The sequence below is a fragment of the Rhinolophus sinicus genome, linkage group LG01 (genome assembly GCF_036562045.2).
Source record: "Rhinolophus sinicus isolate RSC01 linkage group LG01, ASM3656204v1, whole genome shotgun sequence".
Classification (NCBI taxonomy): Eukaryota; Metazoa; Chordata; class Mammalia; order Chiroptera; family Rhinolophidae; genus Rhinolophus; species Rhinolophus sinicus.
Window position 1 is genome coordinate 201,581,213 of NC_133751.1, and position 19,954 is coordinate 201,601,166.

At 42.2% G+C, this 19,954-nt stretch overlaps 2 protein-coding genes across 7 annotated transcripts in view; both read left to right on the forward strand.

The window, feature by feature from the left end:
• Window positions 1-19,954, forward strand: part of FBXO36 (F-box protein 36) — an 86,238-nt gene that overhangs the window by 49,547 nt on the left and 16,737 nt on the right. Inside the window, exons 3-4 of one of the 6 annotated variants that reach the window (XM_074314660.1) lie at window positions 8,703-8,875; window positions 17,798-18,275. The exons of 2 other annotated variants lie outside the window; for them this stretch is intronic. In XM_074314660.1, the coding sequence (XP_074170761.1) occupies window positions 8,703-8,875; window positions 17,798-17,986 (362 nt within the window). In that variant the 3' untranslated portion in view covers window positions 17,987-18,275. Of the gene's footprint in view, window positions 1-8,702; window positions 8,876-17,797; window positions 18,276-19,954 lie in introns of those variants that run through there. 3 more of the 6 variants (XR_012490138.1, XR_012490141.1, XR_012490142.1) reach the window with 3 other exon arrangements.
• On the forward strand, window positions 6,787-7,361 carry LOC109438831 (glycine cleavage system H protein, mitochondrial; the record flags this gene model as incomplete). The annotated part of the gene is made up of 1 exon (XM_019718933.2): window positions 6,787-7,361. A coding segment is annotated over one exon (540 nt), but the record flags the coding sequence as incomplete, so codon positions are not given.

Consider the following 19,954-nt stretch of genomic DNA (forward strand, 5'->3'; position numbering starts at 1 on the left):
TATTCTCACCAACATTTGGTGTAATAAGAGATACATGTTAATTTTTGCCAAAGTTGGTGTGTAAATTCCCTGATTATTAATGAGGTTGAATATATTTTTTTATATTTATTGACCATTTGGGTTTTCCCTTCTGAGAATGGCTAATTCGTTTTCTTCATTTGTTTGGTGGTTTGTCTTTTTTGTATTGATTGTAGAAATTTATATATATATATGTTTTTTTGGTTTTTTTTTTGATTACCAATTCTTTGGTTTGGTTATATGTGCTACAGATATTTCACTAAGGTTTTGGCCTATCTTTTCACTTTGTTTATGTGTTTTTACCCATATAGAAATTTACCATTTTAATGCAATTCAAAATGGTCAGTCTTTTACTATATAGCTTGTACTTTTGTGTGTTGTTTAAGAAATCACTCCCTACCTTGATTTCGTAAGAACATACTCCTATGGTTTTTTTTTTTCATACTCCCATGTTTAATTCTAAATATTTTATGATTTGTTTTCTCATATTTTGGTCTTTAACTTACCTAGTTTATTTTTTAATATGAGATTAAAGGTTATAATTTTTTTTTTTTTCCTGAATGGCTGGTCAATGTTCCTAGCATCATTCATTTATGGGATAGTTTAATTATTCCACACTTTAAAAAAAATCTCGTCATTTACGTGTTCGAGATTCCTGTCATTTCCAGGATATTTAGTTCTATTGATCATTTGTCTTAACACCAACACTACTGCTTTAATTATAATCTTTATAGTGAGTTTTCTTACCTGTTAAGATGAATTCTTCTAAGTCTTCCTCCTATTCTTTACAAGGGCTGTTCTTCATAAATTTTTACTCTGCATGTGAAATTTAAGATCAGCTGGTAAAGCTGTGTAAAATTCCTGTTGAAATTTTAATTGGAAATGGATTGAACTTTTAGATTTTTGAGGGGAGAACTGGCATCCTTTGGTCTCCCCAACATGAGTATGATGTATCTCTCCATTTATTTAGAGCTTTATGTTTTTCAATAAAGTTTTCTTCATAAAGGTCTTCTATATCTTTTGTTCAAATTTCCACCAAACACCTTATATTTTTTGTAGCTAACAATAGAATCTTTTAAAAAATTGTTTTAAAAATTCTGTTTTAAGTTTTGGTTATATAAAACATGCGTGTTTCCAAAGGTGAAATTGTAAAACAATGTACATTCAAAGGTTTGCTTTCATCCCCACCTGCTCCACCCTTTCCTTCCCTTGCCCACTAGGTAACTATTTGTGTTTATTTTTATGTATCCTTTCTTCTTATATAAACAGTAACATTCTACTCCTATTGCTCCACACTTTACTTTTCCACCAGTATATTCTGGAAATTACTTCATGCCTTTCGGGATTTTGTTTTGTTTTAATAGCTGCATAGTGTTTCTTTGTGTGGATGCACCAGAATCCTAATAATTAAAGTTTGGATGTTTCCAATCTTGGGCTATTAGTAATACAAATAATACTGAATGAATAACCTGGTGCATGGGTCATTTCATATTTAGTCAACATATATTTGTGAGGTCATTGGGTCAAACATAAATGTATTAGGTCATAATTTTGAATTATTTGTTGCTGGTATATAGAGAAATGATACTGATCATTTTTCAGTAGAATTTCTTGACTTTTGTATGTTGGTATTTAGATAATCTGCAATAATGGCCGTTTTTCCTTCCTTTCTAACCCTGATACATTTTTATATCTTCCTTTTGTATTTTGCTTTAACCTGCAAAACAATGTTGAATAGAAATGGTGAGAACTAACGTTCTAGTTTTATGCCTGACATTAAAGGCCGTATAACATCAGGATTAGGAGATGTACTGTGAAGCAAACTGCTTGGTTCATCCCAAGTTTTCACTCTGTGACCTTTCTCACTATGTGACCATTGTGTGACGTGGGTAAGCCACTTACCCTCTCTGTTCCTCCTCTTTTTCTCTGTAAGATGTTAATAATAATAGTACCCATCTCAGAGTTACTGTGAGGATCAAATGACCGTGTGTATATGTGTGTGTGTGTGTGTATGTGTGTATAATGCACTATATATATAATGCACTATATATATGCATATATATATATGCAGTACCTGGCAAATACTGAATACTATACAAATCCATATGTTATTGTTATTATTATTGCTACTATTGTAACATTTTTGGTAACTACCCTATGTCAGGTTATCAGGTTAAAGAACTTCCCATTTATTGTTAGTTTTCTAGTTTTTATTCATAAATAGGTATTACAATTTTGTGAAACAGTTTTTCTACATTTTTGAGATGACACTTTTTTCCTGTTATCTGTTAAAATGGAAAGTGCTTTTAGTATATCTTTCTATGTTATTCCACTCTTGGATCATTCTGGGATTAACTCTGCAGGTCACAATTTATTTATGTTTTTTTATATGTTGATAGATTCAACTTCCTAATATTTTATTTAGAATTTTTACATTACCAAAGTAATGTTTTATATACAGTTTTCTTTTTGCCTACCATCATTGCTAGATAGAGCAACCACATAATTTGAGTTGGAGGTTTCCTTCTATTTCTATTCTTCGGAACGAATTAAATAAGATATGGATTGTGTGTTCCTTGAGAGTTTATAAAGCTGACTTGTACAGCAGTGTGGACCTGAAGCTTTACTTGAGGTGTTTGTTTGTTTGTTTGTTTGTTTGTTTCAATCATTGGCTTCAATTTATTTACTGGTTACAGTGTGTAGGGGTTTCTATTTCTTCTTAAGGAAGAATTGGTAAGTTATATATTTCTAGAAGACTGTCCAAATTTTCTGATTTTAAGTTAATTTATGTAATGATTTTTCAAAGTCTCTGTTGTAGATACAATTATATTCACTTTTTAAACCACTGGATCCACACATTTTATTATGTAGAATTTTCCTTGTCACTTAGATTTAAATATGTACTAATTGCATCTATGTTGTCTTCTTTGACACATGAATTATTCAGAACTGTTTAAAACGTCCAAATGTTTTGGGGGTTGTTATGGATTGCATATGTTTCCCCGACATTCACATATTGAAGCCCCAAGCCCCAATGTGACTGCATTTGGAGGTAGGGCCTCTAGGGAAGTAATTAAGGTTAAATGAGGTCATAAAGGTGCAGCCCTGCTCTGAGGATTAGTGTCCTTATAACACTAGACAGTTTGCAAACAAGTCATGTGAGCACACAGTGTAATGGAGGCTACTTGCAAGCCAAGGGATGAGGCCTCAGAATGGAACCTACCACCACCTTGACCTTGAATTTCCGGACACCAAAACTGTGAGAAATAAGTTTCTGTTATGTAAGCCACCCAGTGTGTGGTATTTTGTTATGACAGCCCTAGCAAACTAATACAAGAATATTACACTTTTATTGATTTCTGAATGTATTACATTATGACCTGAGATCCTGGCCCTATGTGATATCAGCCCTTTGTTGGGTGTGGCCTAGTTCATAGTCAGATTTATAGATATTCCATGCATACCTGACATGAATTGAAAAGAATTGTTCTAAGTTTTAGGAGCAGGGTTCCTTCTACATCTGTCTTAGTTTGTTTTAGCTGTTAATAAAAATACAGACTGAGGAGCTTACACGACAAACATTTATTCCTCACAGTTCTGGAGATTGAGAAGTCCAAGATCAAGGTGCCAGCAGATTCAGGGTCTGGTGAGGACCCCCTTCTGGTTCATAGGTGGCATCTTCTCACTGTGTCCCCACATGCAGGAAACGTCAGGAAGCTCCCTGGGGTCTCTTTTAGAAGACCACTAATCCCCTTCACGTGGGCTCTGCCCTCACGACTAATCACCCCCCAAAGACTCTACCTCCACATCTTCACACATTGGGGATTGGCTTTCAACATGTAAATTTTGGAGGAACATTAACATTCAATCTATAGCATTGTCTTTTTTTTTTTTTTTTTAAAGATTTTATTGGGGAAGGGGAACAGGACTTTATTGGGGAACAGTGTGTACTTCCAGGCCTTTTTTCCAAGTCAAGCTGTTGTCCTTTCAATCTTAGTTGTGGAGTGTGCTGTTCAGCTTCAAGTTGTTGTCATTTCAGTCTTAGTTGTGGAGGGCGAAGCTCAGCTCCAGGTCCAATTGCCATTTCTAGTTGCAGGGGGCACAGCCCACCATCCCTTGCGGGAGTCGAGGAATCGAACTGGCAACCTTGTGGTTGAGAGCCCACTGGCCCATGTGGGAATCGAACCGGCAACCTTCGGAGTTAGGAGCATGGAGCTCTAACCACCTGAGCCACCAGGCCGGCCCTATTTTTTTTAAAACAGATTTTATTGGGGAAGGGGAACAATGTGTACTTCCAGGACTTTTTCCAAGTCAAGTTGTTGTCCTTTCAAACTTAGTTGTTCAATCTTAGTTGTGGAGGGCGCAGCACAGCTCCAAATCCAGTTGCCGTTGTTAGTTGTAGGGGGCACAACCCACCATCCCTTGCGGGAGTCGAACCGGCAACCTTGTGGTTGAGAGGACGTGCTCCAACCAACTGAGCCATCAAGGAGCTCAGCAGCAGCTCAGCTCAAGGTGCCCTGTTCAATCTTAGTTGCAGGGGGCGGAGCCCACCATCCCTTGCAGGAGTAGAGGAATCCAACTGGCAACCTTGTGGTTGAGAGCCCACTGGACCATGTGGGAATCGAACCGGCAATCTTTGGCGTTAGGAGCACGGAGTTCCATTGCCTGAGCCACTGGGCCGGCCCTACAGTAATGTCTATTTTTTTTTTATTAGTTTCAGGTTCACAAGACAAAGTAATACTTAGATGTTTATCATTTATATCCCTCACAATGTGTGAGCCCCCCTCCCCCCATCCACTATCCCTCTGACATCGCACAGAGCCATTACATTTCCACTGTCTCTATTCCTAATGCTGTACTCCACTTCTTGTAATTATATACATACCTATATATACATAGATATATAAAATTATAGTTGGCATTCATTATTGTTCAGCTTCAGCTTCAGGTGTACAGTGCAGTGATCAGGCATCTACATCATCCCTGAGGTGGTCTCCCAAATGGGACAAGTGTCCATCGGATACCCTACAAAATCTTTACAACATTATCAATTTCATTCCCCAAATTAATTTTCAAAACCCCGTGGCCATCTTGTGGTTACTGTTTTCTAATCCCCTCACCTTCCCCCTTATCCCCACCCCCCTCCCATCTAGCAACCCTCAGTTTTTCCTCTACGTCTCCAAAACTGTTTCTAATTAGTTCATTCACTTATTCTTTTCTTCAGATTCCACATATAAGTGAGATCATATGGTATTTGTCTTTCTCTGTCTGACTTATTTCACTTAACATAATGTTCTCTAGGTCCATCCATGTCATTGCAAATAGCAATGTCTATTGAATAAATCTTATTAATAGTGTTATGCAGCTATTCTATATCTTCATGAACTTTTCCCCCCTTTGGTGTGCACGTGTTATGCATCTGAAGGTCTTTCCCCTGGCATGACTCGTTCGTTTATGCTGTGATTACCACTGCCTGTAATCGCTATCATCTTATGTTATGCTTTCATCCTTTCACCCCTTTTCTTAGCTTTTTTGTTTTGGTCCCATTTTCTCATTTCTTTTGTGTTTTCTTTATTTCATCCCCCCCTTAAGTCAGAGACTGCATTTCCCTCCTACCTTGCAGATGTGCGCTGTGTGACCCAGTTTTGCTCAGTCAGATGTGAGCTGGAGTTCTTCCATAGAGCTCGCCAGAAGGTGCCTTCAGCTTCCATGCACATGTTTGTTCCCTGCCGGCTCCTTTTACCTGCTGGACCATGGTTGTGAGGTCTTGGGAACAGGAACCATCTTAGAGTGATTCTGAGTATGGGAGCCGCATCATAAGAATGTGAACCAGACAGATAAAAGGGCCCTGGGACATGAATGAAGTAGTGGAGCTCCTGCAGCAGTCTTTACAGCCTACCTCCAGCACCTAATTGTGTGAGAAAAAAGAAAAACCCTATTTGTGAGGCCACCTTAAGTTGGATTTTCTGTTTTGTTCAGCTGTGACTCAATCTCCAACTGATTACAGAGCAACTATTTTGGAAGTTATCCTACATTTTTTTCTCCCTTCCCCTTCTCCGTTCCTCCCCTCCTCCCTGCCCCCCTCCTTCCTTTCCTAGACTGAAAACTATTACATTGGTAATATGGGTTTGTTGGAGTGGTAAACAAAGACCTTCATGGCTGCAAGCTTTTCTAAAAGAAAGGGTTCATTGAGCCAGATGTTAGCTAGAAAAAGGACCAGGTCCTGGGGCGTGCAGTCTAAACCACCAGGAGCTGGGCGAGATGGAGAAGACCTGTCTGCAGTCCTGGTAGCTCTTTTACACATTAAGTTTGGGGAAGAAAGATGTAAGTTGTTTTGAAAGAATTTACACTGGCTGTAGATAAAGGGGGCGGGAGAAGGTGCCGCGGGGCTGGTTCTGGGATAGGTGCAGAGCCCGTGAGGAAGAAGCATTTGCTCTTTTGGATTGGGTGTGGAAAGTTCATGCGTAAGCAAGATGCTGGCAGTTGGTGGTTGGCTTTCTCTCCAGATAATCTTGGAAACAGCCACCTGGAGGTTAGTTCACAGTTTCAACATACATTCAGGAATGTAAGCAGTCTTTTGTTGGTTTTGGCCTGAAGTTGTTAACTGATTAACCTCTCTTGTCTCTTCCTTCCACCTTCTGGCCTGCTGTAGTTTAATTTAGGGCTTCTCAGAATTTTTTTCTTGTCAGTAGAAAGATTAGCAAATGCAGATAAGCAAAAGGAAGAAAATAAAAGTCACCACCTAATTTAACCACTGTTAAAATTTGAATATGTGCTCGAGCCCGACTGCGCTGTGGCCGAGCAGGTGCACCCCGACCGTCTGCACTCGGGCGAACGTGGCGCTGCGATGGGCGTGGAGCCTGCGGGCGGCGGCCCTGGGGCCCGAGGGTGGGCGCCGTCCGGACGCTGCGCACCGGCCCCAACTTGCTCTCGGTGCGTAAATTCACAGAGAAACATGAATGGATAACAACAGAAAATGGCATTGCAACAGTGGGAATCAGCAATTTTGCACAGGAAGCTTTGGGAGATGTTGTTTACCGTAGTTTGCCTGAAGTTGGGACAAAGTTGAACAAACAAGATGAGTTTGGTGCTTTGGAAAGTGTGAAAGCTGCTAGTGAACTCTATTCTCCTCTATCAGAAGAAGTAACTGAAATTAATGAAGCTCTTGCAGAAAACCCAGGACTTGTCAACAAATCTTGTTATGAAGATGGTTGGCTGATCAAGATGGCGCTGAGTAATCCCTCAGAACTAGAGGGGCTGATGAGTGAAGAAGCCCACGAGAAGTACATCAAGTCTATTGAGGACTGAGAATCGAACTCCCTGAATAAAGCAGTGTGAAACAATTTAATCTAGCATAGTTGTCTTAAATTAGTGGTGGATAGAAGATTTAAAATAGCAACCTTTAGTAACACCAATGGAAAAGAAACTACAATGTTTCTGGAAGAAAATACCCTTAACTTTCCAATGATTGCAGATAAACACAATATACATCTTCACAACACCCTATGATATTTTTAGGCTAGGCTACAGTTACAATGTTCAGAATTCCTGAAATTATTTGAGGTAAAATGCAGTTATAAAATTTATGTAATTCAACAATAACATACCTTAAGCCCTACATAATATTATAACTTGCTTACACCCATCTCTGGATTTGGGTCAGAATACTTAATGATCTTTACATTTGAAATAACTGGCAGTGGAGAAAAGCTTTTATTAGTTGTTACAATGTCAGATGATGAACAATTCTGTCTTAATTTTGCAATATACTGCGTTTGCTGGTGCTATTTTTATACAGTGAAGCAACAGCCTTGCAGGAGAACAAAGTTTAATAATAAAACATTCAATTTCTTTATTAAAAAAAAAAAAAATTGAATATGTGTCCTTCCAAACATGTTTTCCAATTTGTTAGCCATTTCTTTGTTATTCAGTGAGCTGGAGTTAAAAAAACAAACAAACAAAAAAAACCCTCATTTTTTTCCCCCCGATACTGAACATATTATTAGATAGACCATTATATTGGTTGATTCTTTGTGAACTATATATTAACTTGGAAATAACTGAAAAGGTATGGAAAGTATTAGGCAAAAGTGAACACAATTTTCATGAAACATTCATCTATTTGTCTCTTTGCCTATTTCTGTTGTTTTCTATTATGTAAAGATAGAGATGAAAGAAGGTAAAGGGGGAGAAAGAAAATTTGGTGGAGAAATAACATATAACAGTAAGAGAACAAAAACTGAATAAAATGAAGAGCTATTAATATGTTTCAGGCCAAACTGGGGAGAGAAGGGATGGTAGAAAACCACATGAACCAGCGTCTTCGCCCTGTCAGGGAGACTGCAAGGATGGGGGTGTGATGCTGAGACTGGTTAGGTCAGGCGCCTGGACTGGAATCTGGTGTTGAGGAGACCAAGGGGATGCAGTCCATCCCTGTGTTAAACAGTGAGTGTCCCTAAAAGATTCTGACACTAGGGCAGGGATGGCAATTGGAAAGAGTTGCCTCACAAATGTGTGTCGTTGGGCCCACAGGCAGCTCGATGAAAGAAGGGGTGACTCAGCATGATCTCACCTCACTCCCGGGAGAGGGGTCCCCAAAGCTTGAGTCTTACTGATAATCATCGTAGTTTTGACGTGACTGAGCATGATAATCATGTTGGTTTGTTGGTTTCTTTGACTTACAGTTCAAATTGCCTTAATATTTGGTGCAAGAATATTAGACTATGTCTTCAATTTGTGCGAAGGTAAACTTGACTTCCTTGAGCGGCTCTCAGACAATTTACTCCTGAGTATCATTTCTTATCTGGATCTTGAAGATATTGCCAGTCTTTCTCAAACATCACGCAGATTTTCCAAGGTAACGGTCAAAAATTTTCCTTGTGCTTTCTCAAGTTGTTTCTTTTTTAAAATACAGCCGTGGTTTATGATTTGCATTTTATTTCAGCAAACATTTGTGGAATACTTACTTTACGACAAGCACGGTCCCAGGTAGAGAAGCAGCAGAGATAAAAAGATGTTATTTCTTACCTCAAGAAACTTACAGTCTAATAGGAGTGATCCATACAGATGCAAATCATTGCACTATAGTGTGATCCATTCAACACGGGATGTGTGTACAAGGTACAACGGCAGAGCAAAAGGATTTCCTCTGCTTGGCTTCACAGAAGTGGATGCCTGTATCTGGGGTTTGGGGGGAAAATAGGAGTTCTCCAGGTGGTCTGGAAGACTAGAGGCATTACCAATCAAGGGGCATTCCAAGTCAGGAAACAGCTCAAGCAGGGGCATGGCAGCATAAGAGCATAAGGGACATACTGATTATCCCCCATTCATTCCTGTTTCTTCCAGTAATAGCCCTTTGCTGAATTACATATTTCCCAGCATGGGTGGTTTTGGGGGACTGTTTATTATAGTGCTCTGTCCTCCTCCATGGCCCAAACTGACCAAATGGACTCACTGTCACTACTTTGAACCCTCAGCAAATTGACACATAATAAACAGAAAACACAGTTGGTGCTGATTTCACCCAACGTCACGGCCTTGATGCCACTATTATTAGTTCCTCTTCCTGAATCCTGGAAGGTACCTCAGTTCTTGCCCCTTCAGCTACTTGTTAAACTAACTTCCCCGCCCCACCCCACCCCCGAAAAATGGAGAGTCAGAAACAAGTATTATAAGAAATCATTGCATATAGCTTTTGCCATTAAAAAAAAAAGGACTATAAAGTTAAGATTTTGTACTTGTTGCCGATAAGAAGCTGATTATTCATACTTTAAATAAGGAGAATTTTAAGTAAATAAAAATTACTAGTCGGGTGTATGACAAGCTTCCACCAGGGCCTGGGGTGTTCCTGAAAGTCAGTGGCAGGATTGGGTGGGAAATGGCTGCAACTGCAGGGTCTTGTGGAGTTCATTCTTTACACCGAGCACGGTCTTCTCTCCATGTTTTGCTCACTTCCACTGTTACTCTCCCTCTCAATGTCCTGCCATGTTTCTTTTAGTGCAGCCTTGAAAGCGTGCTCCATAATTCACCAGTGCTCTGGAGCAGGGCTTTTCTAGGTGGCGGGCGTCAGCCCTCAGCACACAACATGATCCAAGGGTGCTGCTTTTTCCTTTCCGTGTAATAGTAATCACTCGCTTCCATTCTCAATCTAAATGTTACCTGTGTTCCACTTGCCTGTTTTCCCCCCTTCACTTATGCACCATGTTTCTGTACCCGTTTTGTCCTGTCAGCTATTAAATTACTGTATTAATGGGGGAAAAAAGCTTCCATTTCAAACTTCTGGGGACAAATTTATTAGCAAATTATTTCTGTCCATGTCCAACCCTTTCCTTTAGTCTCAGGGAGGGAGGTGTTCATCTCCTATTCAGGGCCAAGGCCAACCGCCCCTCCACCCCAACCCCGGGCTCCAAGCTCTAACCTTAAGACTTTAGTCTTACACTTATCTCCTTTCTCTTCCATATTGTTGTATTTTTAAAACTTTTTATTTACAAATAATTTTAGATTTATAAAAGTATTGCATAGATAAAATGCAGAGAGTTTGCATATACCCGTCACACAGCTTCCTCTAATGCTAACATCTTACGTAACCCAGGACATTTATCAAAACTAAACAATTAATATTCGTATGCTACTGTTAACCACAGACCTTATTTGTTTTCATCAGTTTTGCTACCAGTGTCTGTTTGCTGTTTCAGGATCCAATCCAGGATACCACAGTGTATTTAGTTCCTATTTTAAAATGTTTCTTTCAATTGTTTTTTTCCTCTCAGTACATTCAGTTTCTCAAATCAGTTTCATCCTTCAAAAAACAAAAACTCTTGACTGTATTCTTATCCACTCTCTTTCTTTTCCTTCTTGGAAAAAAATGGTTTACACAGCAGTTCACAGTCAGCCAACCAGCATCTTGAATCTGACCGGGAGCTTCTAATTCATGATGAAATTAATTAGAACGGAAAGGGTGACGTGAAGAATTTATCATCAAGCTAAATTTATTTCATCTCAGTGACCATCCTTTATCAGAGGTTAGGCCTTCCCATTTTGGGGAGAGTTAAAATGTCCCTTCTTTTATGAAATGGTGGTATTAAAACATGAGACTTTATTTTAACAAATTATCCTTAGTTTATGAAATCAAAAAGTTGGCAACCTTACTTTGTTCTTAGTTTTCGCTTTGGTTGATTTTTAAAAATTTCGCTGGTCTTATGACATTCCAAAATTCTGGGAACCACCGGTCTGCTGTTGGTCTGCACTTCTCCTATTTCTCCTCCATCCCTGCCTCTAAATATCCCTGGCCTCCTCCCCAGTGACTTCCTGGCTGTCACATCTGAAGGTCCTGTTTCAGGCCTGGGCCATCTTCACTTCCAAGGAGGTTCCAGTGGGTCTTCTCTTGGCCGCCGCTTCTGTTCCTCCATTGGCTGTTCTTCCATGCGGGCTGAGGGTGGCCTTTCTAAAATGCATTCTGGTCACGTCACTGGCCTGCTCAGTGACGCTCTGTGACTTCCCATCATTTTCAGAATGAGATCCAAAGTCTCAGCTGGCGCCTGAGGCCACTGTGCCCTGGCCCTGCCTCCCTCCTGCCTGCAGCCCCAACCAGGTAAAGTTCCTGCAGTGCCCTGTGTGCTGGGCTCTCCTGTGCGTCTTGGGCTTTGCGTGTGCTGTTCCCTTTTCTATGAATGCCCTCCCTTCTGACCCACCACTCTTACACCTAAATGCCCTTCTCCTGGGCTATGTGCCTGCATGTCTCTCCTCCCTTGACTGTGATGGATGACAACCTGTCTCCCACCAAAGCTCCACAGCGAGGGTTGTGTCACTTACCTTCGGATCTTTGCCTTCACAGACGTCCTAGCCCAGAGTTAAGTACCAGAAAATAGTGACTGAATGCTTAAATAAAGGAGGGGCACTATCAATTTTGTTTATATTTTTGAAAAAAAAAAAAAAATCGATTTGCATTACAATAGCCAGGTTGGAAATTTAAAGAAAAATGATATATCTCTGTATATGAACAGTAATCCTCCCTCCCACTCCTGAGCCTCATTCTCTAATTCTCTTCTCCAGTGACAGTCGTATTACCAGTGCTTTGTATGTCTTTCCAGAGATAGTCTGTGCACATATAAGTGTATGTGTGTGATCTGTGAGCATATATACATGTGCGCACACCCTTTTAAAAAGCATACGGTAGATAATTATACATTGTTCTCCATTGTTTTTTTTTTCCTACTTCACAACAAATTTTATAGACTTGTCATGTCAGTACATAGAAATCTTCTTCCATTTGGAAAAGTATCCTCAGTCATTAGGTATGGACAAATCATACTTTTTTAACCAGATCCTTTTTGATAGACACTTAGGTTGTTTCCCCTCTACTATTTGTAAATAATGCCCCATATTTCTTTGTATACAATGTGCATGTTTATCTGTAGAAAAAAACTATAATATGTGTAGTTGTTTAAAATAATCAAATTATGAAGAATTAGTCAAGATACAGGTGGTATCCAGGAATAATAACAGACGCCCCTGGGAGTCTGGGAAAGAAGGAAGTGAGTATGTCTGTGCTCTGGGGAAACTGGCCCTAACAACAGTTATTGAGTACTTACTCTACGTCCGGCAATGCGCTAAGCACTCCAGTTACTTTATTTCCTTTAGTTCTCAAAAAACCCTTACAGTGTAGATCCTATTTATTATCCTTTTTTATAGATAAGGAAGCTAAGAATCAGCAAGTTAACTAAGCTTCCCAGCGCCCTACAGCCAATGAGGGGCAGAACTGCGATCCCCAGATGTCTGACTGAGCCTGCCGGGGGGCCACTGTCATAAACGTTCCACCAAGGCTGTGTGCAGTCAGCAAGTGTCACCGAGCCCCTGCCGTGAGCCAGGCACTGTGCTGGGTGCTGGGGACTTGAAAATGGGAAGATTGACATGGCCCCTCCCTTCAAAGAGCCTCTACTGAAAGTACATGAATAACGCTCCAAACAGTTGCTTAGTGACAGCTGTGATGAGTGCTCAGGAGACAGGCACAGGGTGCCATGAGACATAACCTGAGCTGGGGCTTCCCTGAGGAAGGCACCTTTATTTACCTGACAGGTGGGAGTGAGCCAGACTAAGCGTGGGAGGCAGCCTCGCCTATGCAGAGGGAGCTGCCTGGCCATATACCCTGAAGAGTGGAGAACAGAAACAAAGCCAGTGCTGCTAGAGCAGAAAATGGAAGGTAGAGGGGCTAGAAAGGAAGCTGGAGAAGCTGTTGGGTAGGACAGAGCTGCAGCGAGGGATCAGGTGATGTTTTAATGGATCCTGCTGGAAGAGAGCTGCAAGATCACCTTATGAGGCAGAAAGGTTCCCAAGAACGGAGCTGGCTCCGCAGCAATGGGTCTGGCCTGGGAGCGTAAGCCAGGGGAGATAGTGTATGGACTGGAGGGTGCGGGGGAGGCTAGCCCCGGAGGTCCCATGGTGCCATCCCATGGTCAGAGATGGAAATTTCTACGTGTCGGACAACGTCACCAGTGACCAGGACCATCCAGCTGCCCGCCCTTGCTCTGACTTCATGCTGACCAAGCCACGCAGAGCCTCCCTGGATGAGTGCGCCTGAAAGTCTGGTGGGCTGGCTGGTTGTAGTTCTCAGGGCACCCCTCAGAGAGCCATCCTCGGGGAGCTCGGCCAGTAGCAGCGCACCTCCGGAAGGTGAATCTGGGTCGTACTCTGCTGGAAAGTCAGACCAAGGCCGACCCTGGGATTGCAGTAAGCTCAGCTCACTAAGCAAATGCAGCCACGTGGGAACCTCCCTGGGGGCCTGCTGCCTGGTCCCAGGTGGCACCACGCTGTGACACTGTGCTTTTCTGCAAAACTCACAGAATAAACCCAAAGAAACCTCCACTGCAGCTGGATGAGAAGGCTGAGGCTCAGAGAGGCTCATGACTACTATTTAAACATACTCGTCTCGTTTGTGACTCAGGAATGCCGAGGGAGAAAATCTGTCCTGTCACATTTTGGCTACGAAGAAATACATTTTTTTTCCTCATGTCCCCGAACTTCCTATGATCGTGGCTCCCAACTCTGGGCAAGTGGATGGAGCACCTGGCCAGCAGGTGCAAACAGAGACGCCAGCGCCGCGCCCTGGGTGTCTGACTCAGTAGGCCCGAGGTGGACCTAGCCTGTGTGATCCTAACGTGTTTCCTTGTGTTTACGGCAACCCAATTCTAAGAGTTCAGCCCAAGAATTTGACCCACTGATATTCAAGTCGTACAGATAAAGTATCTCAAGAGAGTCTAAAAGGCTGGAAACTTGAGGTAGGGAGGGGTATTTCCCATCTTCACGATGTACAGGCAATGTGGGGTGTTTAAATCAGCAGGAAGCCAGAGAACTGGGTTTTGTTCTTTGCTTAGCCACTCCCCACCACGCACCCTTATCCTCTTAAAAGGAGAGGTTTTCACTAGATAAGCCCTAGGATCTCTTTTTATGAATGTTAAGTTCGTGCACCACCGCCAGGGGACGCTAAGCCCACAGTTTGCCGTGCTTTGGGTCAAAGTAACTGGAACCAGAGTCAGAATGGGTACTTTGTGCTTTGCAACCCTGCATCTACCAAGCAGACGAGCCCCAGAGCTTCTAGTCTTAGATGGGGACATATTGTAGACCAATTTATAATATAAAACAAAACTAAATATTTTCAGTACGAAATGAGTGAGAAATGAAGTTACACTGGTGGAAATCTCAGCTGTCGTGAGAATTCTTTCCCTTCCCCCAAAACCTCATCGCTTTCTCCCATAATCTCTGTTATGTAAGACACCCTGAGATCCTGGAATGCACTTACTGGAGATGGGATGGCCATCTACATTAGTGTTAGCGTTCAAATCGTTTAAAGGAGGTTCAGAAGATCTGTTTTGTTTTTAAATATTAAGACATTTTTAAAACAGCTTTCCTTGTTTATATTTAGAATATGTTGTAATCCAAGTAGAGAAACTCGACCTTGAAGAACTGTTGATGTGGGCTAAGATAATGAATGACCTGCCTAACATCAAAATGTTTTGAGGGCTGTCATTATCATAAGATTCAGCGTTGCTGCTTAACAGTTACCATTATATGAATATAATAGCTTTTGCTCTGCTATTTAAGCAAAAAGGATTTTAACTGATTATGCTGCATCATAGTATTCATTTCTATTTGCAATTCATTCTTTGCCCTTATCAGAGTACTTTTAGAGGAGCACGAAGTATGAAAGTATAGAGTACTGGTTGCATTGTCCTCAAACAGGAGTGTAACGGAGTCATAAAATAGAGACAACGCTTACACGTTTGTCCCCTCCGCAGGAAGAAGTTAGGATCCCAGGGAGCAGAGCAGGACAGAGGAAGGGTCTGTGTCCATGAGAATAGCCAGAGGTCAGACTGAAAGGATGCTGCCAAGTGGCTTGCTCAACACCCATTTTTAACTCCCTTTTGCTAGACGGTGTTGCCTTTGTGTACGGTGGAGGTTAGGAGGTGTTGACCCACCTGCAAGAGTCTTGGAAGGAAGGCGGCAGCAAGGCGAGGCAGCCCCATGTACATGGAGATCGGCTCTTCCTGCAAGCACAGTGCTGGAGCCATATGGGGCAGGTTCTAGGGTCTGGGGCAAGACACCATTGCACCCCGGGTGCCAGGTGTTGGGGGGCATTGAACCTTTCCCTCTGGTTTTACTAGATATTCTGTGAGTGACTTGCTGACTCCCCTTCTGCTTAAACAACCTAGAATACATTCTGTGGTTTGAAACCAAGAGCCCTGCCCAACACATTAGGCATTCTATGCCGTTTGGATGGATGGGTGAATAGGCTATTGAAAATTAGGGAGCAACTTACCTGGCTCCAACCGGAGTAATTTTAGTTTGTGTTTACTCTTTTCCATTTCTTCCCTTCATGCTAGTTTCTTATCTGTCATTTTTCTCTGCTTTTACTGTTCTGCCTCTGACAGTGTCAACCACCCTTCTGAGTTAGCTGTGGCTAAACTGCTAAGGGCTAAAACTATACACTAAACCAAAATGAATTCTAAGGAAAGGAAGAATGACTAGACCATGAGTGAAGGCCTTTCCTACATAACAAAGTGCACAGATTTGAGCACATGGTTTCCTGACAGCTCTTTTAGCTTTTTCCTCTTTGACATTATGTGCCTATGTTTCTAGAGGTTCAGGTCCCCCAAACCCTGATACCTTTGTAAACGGAGCACAATTGGAGTCAGTGTTCCGGAATCTGAGGAATTTTGCCATGCCTCTCTGCTTCTCCTATTTAAGTGGTAAAGTTGCCGCCTAAAAAGAAATTTTAAATGGTGAAAATAATGAGTTCAGCCTAATTTTTATCATGTCATTCAGGACACCTGTCTTTGTTATTCATGGTGTGCGCTGAACATTATCCATAGATAATCTTGTTTCCCACCATTATTGACCTTTGAGGGTCCCATCAGCTTGGCTTCCTTTGCCACCTTGTAAGAGAAGTCTTTGTGGCAGTTCCAGCAGATGGGTCCGAGAGGGTTGTGAACACAGAGGAGGGGCCCGGGCCAGTGTGCTCCACTGGTTTAAAGGAACTGTGGGCTCCTTATTGGTCTTCCTCCATGCCCAGCTCTTTCTACTTCTGCATTTTCACATATGTCAACCACTGCATGGAAACGATGAAAGGGGAAATCAGGTTGGCGATTAACCAGATTATTGGCACAGGAAGGATGGAGCCAGGAAATGTCGGTCACAGATGCCCACACGGAACACTTCCTAAAGCACATTTTGTATTGCTACTGTGCAGCATCAAATATCCAAGCATCTTTGAATGTTCCTATTCTTGCATATACCAAAAAACCATGGCTGTCACCAAGATCGGGAGACTAAGTAAGTGTAACAGAAGCTTTACCTTCAGGAAGGATTTGGGGGCATGGTAGGCAAGGGGTCAGGAAATCTCCAGATTAATAGTGTTTAGTAGCAGGGGACTGATGAGAGTAGTTGCCATAAGTAACAGTGCCACCTGAAAAAGTATTAGGAAATCTTCAGTACATACAAGCAGACTTGCGCAGCATTGAACTTGGAAGGAGGGAAAATGGCCTTCTGCAGTTATTGGCCAGAGGGGTCTTGTCTGTCCTTTACCTCATGGCCCTCAGTTAAAGCCCCAAATGGCAGAAGAACATCTCAGAGAATGTCGTTCCCAGAGAAGGGCTCACTTTGGCATGTGCCCTGTGGGCTTGAAGAATAGACCAATCTTGTAGGCCACTCTGATGCATGTGTGATGTCATGTGTGCAGAGGACTCAGAGCAAAATTCGTGGCACCAGGAATGGGTGACTTTTGATGTGCTGGCTGGCAGTCTCCGAGGGCTGTTTGGGTCATTTTGATGAGTAGCCTGCAATGGACTAAGCAGTCAGCTCTCCAAGCTCAGGGGAGAGATGGATTGAGTGAGGGTTTAAAGTGAATGCAAATTTAGCAGAAATTAGCAACGCTTCCACTTGATAAAGAGGGTCTGGTGTCCATACCATTATCAGCTTCTCTTATATGGCTGATTGGAAATTAACTATATCATGTTTTGTTTGTCCTACATGTAATTTGCATTTCGCATCTTAAATGAGATCAGAACTTATCACATTAATCAAATATTGCTTTTCCCTTTAGATAATTGTGCACTTGCTTCTTTACTCAAAGAGGACATTTCCGGAGGCAGGGACTGTATTGCACACATAGTGTTTTCTCCAGAATCTCATGGGCAGCAGGAGTTGGGTAGTGATTTCATGAGTGAGCAACTGACTTTCCCTGAACCCATGTGTGTCATGACCCACTTCTGGCTTTTTCCCCCCATAGCTGTGCGTCTCTGACAAACTGTGGGAGCCAATAGTTCAGTCCGCCTGTGACTACATCACCCCTGACATGAGGGCCCTGGCCGAGGATGTGGGCTGGAGACAGATGTTCTTCACCAACAAGTTGCAGCTCCAGAGGCAGCTCCACAAGAGGAAAGAAAGCCAAGAAAGCAAGAGAGACAGTCAAGTTTAGGGAATGTTTTCCTACCTGCAGAGGCATGGAGGCATGGCTGTGTGTTTTTTCTTTGTCCAAATGTCTTCTCTTTCCTTTGACTAAGAATGAAGAGGTTTTGCTGATTCAAGGAGCATCGGAAAATCGTAGAATATTTGCACACAAATGCAGCAAATCCAATTCTGCAGTCCTGTTGTGGTGACAAGGGCTGCAGGACGGGAAGCCCCACCATCCACGTCTTCACCACCCCTGACACCCATATGAGGCTTCTGCTGTGTAGAAATAAACAATAAATGATTTTTAGCAGGTTTTTATTACATATCTATTTTATCTAGGCGTTGGAAAAGGGAGCCAGGCTTTTGAATTTTTTCCTGCTGTGTGTCATCTGACTCCATTCATGGAGCAGGTGGCCCATGTCCCCCCAGGAAATTGTGAAGGGCATTGGCATGGGAGGCAGTTCTGGTGAGTGCAGCTTCCTTCCCACCTCCGTTCCTCGAAGTTTCTATTCAGTGCCCCATCCAGTGGGCCCAGGATACCAGGTTCCATCTTTCCATGGTGACACCCTCTGCCCTGGCCGCTGGGCACGGCTGGAGAGCAGGCCAGGGAGGCATTCTGCTTGCAGACCTTGTCCAGAGTTGAACCTCCCAGGACTTGACATTGTCAAATAAACCTACAAGCATTTCTCAGAAGGATGCTGCTTCCCCAAAGGAAACATGGGCGTTACCACGTTATAACACGGATTTTTAAGAACACAGGCTGTGGGTAACTGAGTGAAAAACCTAAATAACGGTTTGTATTCTGTTAAGTTGGCAGAGGGGTAAAAACAGTACAGTTTTAGGGGAGGAAACTCTACCTCCCCGAGAAGGGTTATTTAAGAATTTTTTTTCCTGAACTCTCTCACGATTACTTACCAGACGATGAACTCATAGCAGCGAATAATCGAATGACTCCTTTTAGGCTACAGAGCAAAGTAGCTTTCAACCTCCCATCACCTGTTAACCTTATCATTTCTGTCCTGCAGCCTCCACTTGGAACTCCAGTGATACAGCGGATCTCCCAATGGTGCAGAAGAGGTGGGCCCTGGCTGTCCTCCCCACCTAAATTCTTCTGGAATGGTGCCATAGCCATAGCTTACTGACAGATTTTTTCCCCCTCCTTTACTAGATCTGTGTTATATCACACCAGATTTTAACCCACATCCACACACCCTTAATACTCGGTAGTAGATTTGCAGGGACATCTGTAAAATCAAATGCAGTCTGCTTCCTTGCAAGTGACAAGCCTGTCAAAGTTATTTCTGAGTTTAGTCCAAACACAGAGCAAAAATTTAATTGGCCAGAGACCCCGGGCCTCATTTCCTGCCCAGGAGCCATTCTGCCAGGGTGATTGGCAGGCCGGTGGAGGGCACGTGCTTCTGCAGGGCTCCTTGCAGCATGTGTCTGCCAGAACTTCCAGACCTCATTCCCAGCCACGTTTTCAGTGACACACAGGTTAACACCCTGTGTGTGCAACAATTATGTGTATGCACAATTTGGTATGTCAACAGAACTGCGTCAACATAAAATTTCAACTCATTTGTAACATCGATGCAAAATGTCAACAGCTTAAAAATGTTATGTGGTGTTTTATCAACTAAGAGATTCTGAAAGCGTATGGGCATGCATAATCTTCTTGATTCAACAGGAATCAGTAGGAACACAAACATGGCCATCTGAAAACTCTGATTATCCGTATAAAATGGTACAATATAAAAATGGATGCTAAAGGTAAATAACAGTTGAAAATGATTTATTAATATATTGACTATTGTTAAATAAGTTAAAATAACATAGGTTATCAGACTATTTCAATAATTATTTGTCCTAATAATTTGGATGTTTTATTACCTGATTATAATTATTTTTGCCAAAACTCAACAGTACCATCAACCTGAAATCGTTGACGATGGCACCAGCATCGTCAGTGGTCGAAACATTTAGCCCCTCTCTT